Below are 1,243 nucleotides of genomic sequence, written 5' to 3' on the forward strand. Positions count from 1 at the left end.
GTTGCACTGCAACTCAACATACAAAAAAGTATTCACACAGAAGGAATATCAAGAAAGACAGACACCAGATCATATCCCTTCTCGTCCTGCACCTTGACTTCATCCCAACTCAACCCAATCAAGAGCCAAGAAGATAGAATCCAACATCCCAAAACCCCATCTATCTCAACCTCCCTTGGACCACCAACCGCACCCCCCTCGTTTCCCCGGGGAAACAAAATCAACAAACCTCCACCCAAGCATCCAGCCCCAAATTCTTCAACACAGTCGAAAACCCCGCCGCCCCATTCCCCTGACACGCCCTACTCTTCTCCTCCTCCGCAACCTTCACCCTCCCCACCTCCTCAGCATTAGGATACTCAATATGAAAAACCGGCTTCCCCGCGGCCACAAACGGGGCATAAGTCTCACACTCCCCCATCTCCACACACTGCTCATTGACACACCACTGCATCTCCGTAATCACCTCGGGAATGATGCCCCCGGCGTTCTTCAATCCCACCGACATCCCGCGCGCGCGGGCTTGCTCCGCCAACCATTTGACAAACTCCACCGCGTCGGAGGCCGTCAGCCCCAATCCGTTATCGTTATCGTACCCGTCCACGTTGTCGGGGTCGACGCCGTCGCACCCCTTCTGGGCGGCGAGGTCGAGGCGGGCGGCGAGGACGCTGCGTACGTCCGGGGAGCGGATGTCGAGCCATTTCTCGTCGGGCCAGCCATCCAGCGTATTGCCGAGGGTGGAAGGGGGGAAGGCGGCTTTGTCCGGGCGGTAGGACTCGTAGCTGCCGGCGGAGAAGTAGCAGATTACTTTGCGGTGCTGGGCGTGGAGGTCGGCGATGGTGGCGGCGTCGTTGAGCCAGAGGTCGAGGTCGTAGACTTCGGTGGGGCTGGTGGTGGTGGTGCTGGGGTCGATGGGGTCGGTGAGGATGATTTGCCAGGTTGTGCCGACTTGGGGTTGCCAGATTGTGGTGTTGCTGTTGCTGCTGTTGCTGCTGTTGCTGCTGCTGCTGCTGCTGCTGCTGCTGGAAGAGGAAGAGGTCACGGGGCTGGAGCTGCTGGCTGAGGGAGCCACGGCGGTGGAGGGGGAGGAGATAGTAGTTGCGGTGAGACTGAGGGTAGGTGGGGTAGGGTTGATGCTCGCTTTCGAGGTGGTGGCATGGTTCGGGTTCCTCCACTTCGAGGCCTCGCCGACTTCCAGGAATAGACTCAAGGCCAGAAAAATGAATTGATAAAGGAACGACAT

At 58.4% G+C, this 1,243-nt stretch overlaps 1 protein-coding gene across 1 annotated transcript; it reads right to left on the reverse strand.

Moving 5' to 3' along the window:
• Positions 1 to 220: 220 nt before the first annotated feature.
• ASPACDRAFT_52004 (endo alpha-1,4 polygalactosaminidase) lies at positions 221 to 1,243 on the reverse strand (the record flags this gene model as incomplete). The annotated part of the gene is made up of 2 exons (XM_020202557.1): positions 221 to 1,022; positions 1,176 to 1,243. The coding sequence occupies 2 exons, from the start codon at positions 1,241 to 1,243 to the stop codon at positions 221 to 223; spliced, it is 870 nt and encodes a 289-aa protein (XP_020056552.1).

The sequence above is a fragment of the Aspergillus aculeatus genome (assembly GCF_001890905.1).
Source record: "Aspergillus aculeatus ATCC 16872 unplaced genomic scaffold ASPACscaffold_7, whole genome shotgun sequence".
Classification (NCBI taxonomy): Eukaryota; Fungi; Ascomycota; class Eurotiomycetes; order Eurotiales; family Aspergillaceae; genus Aspergillus; species Aspergillus aculeatus.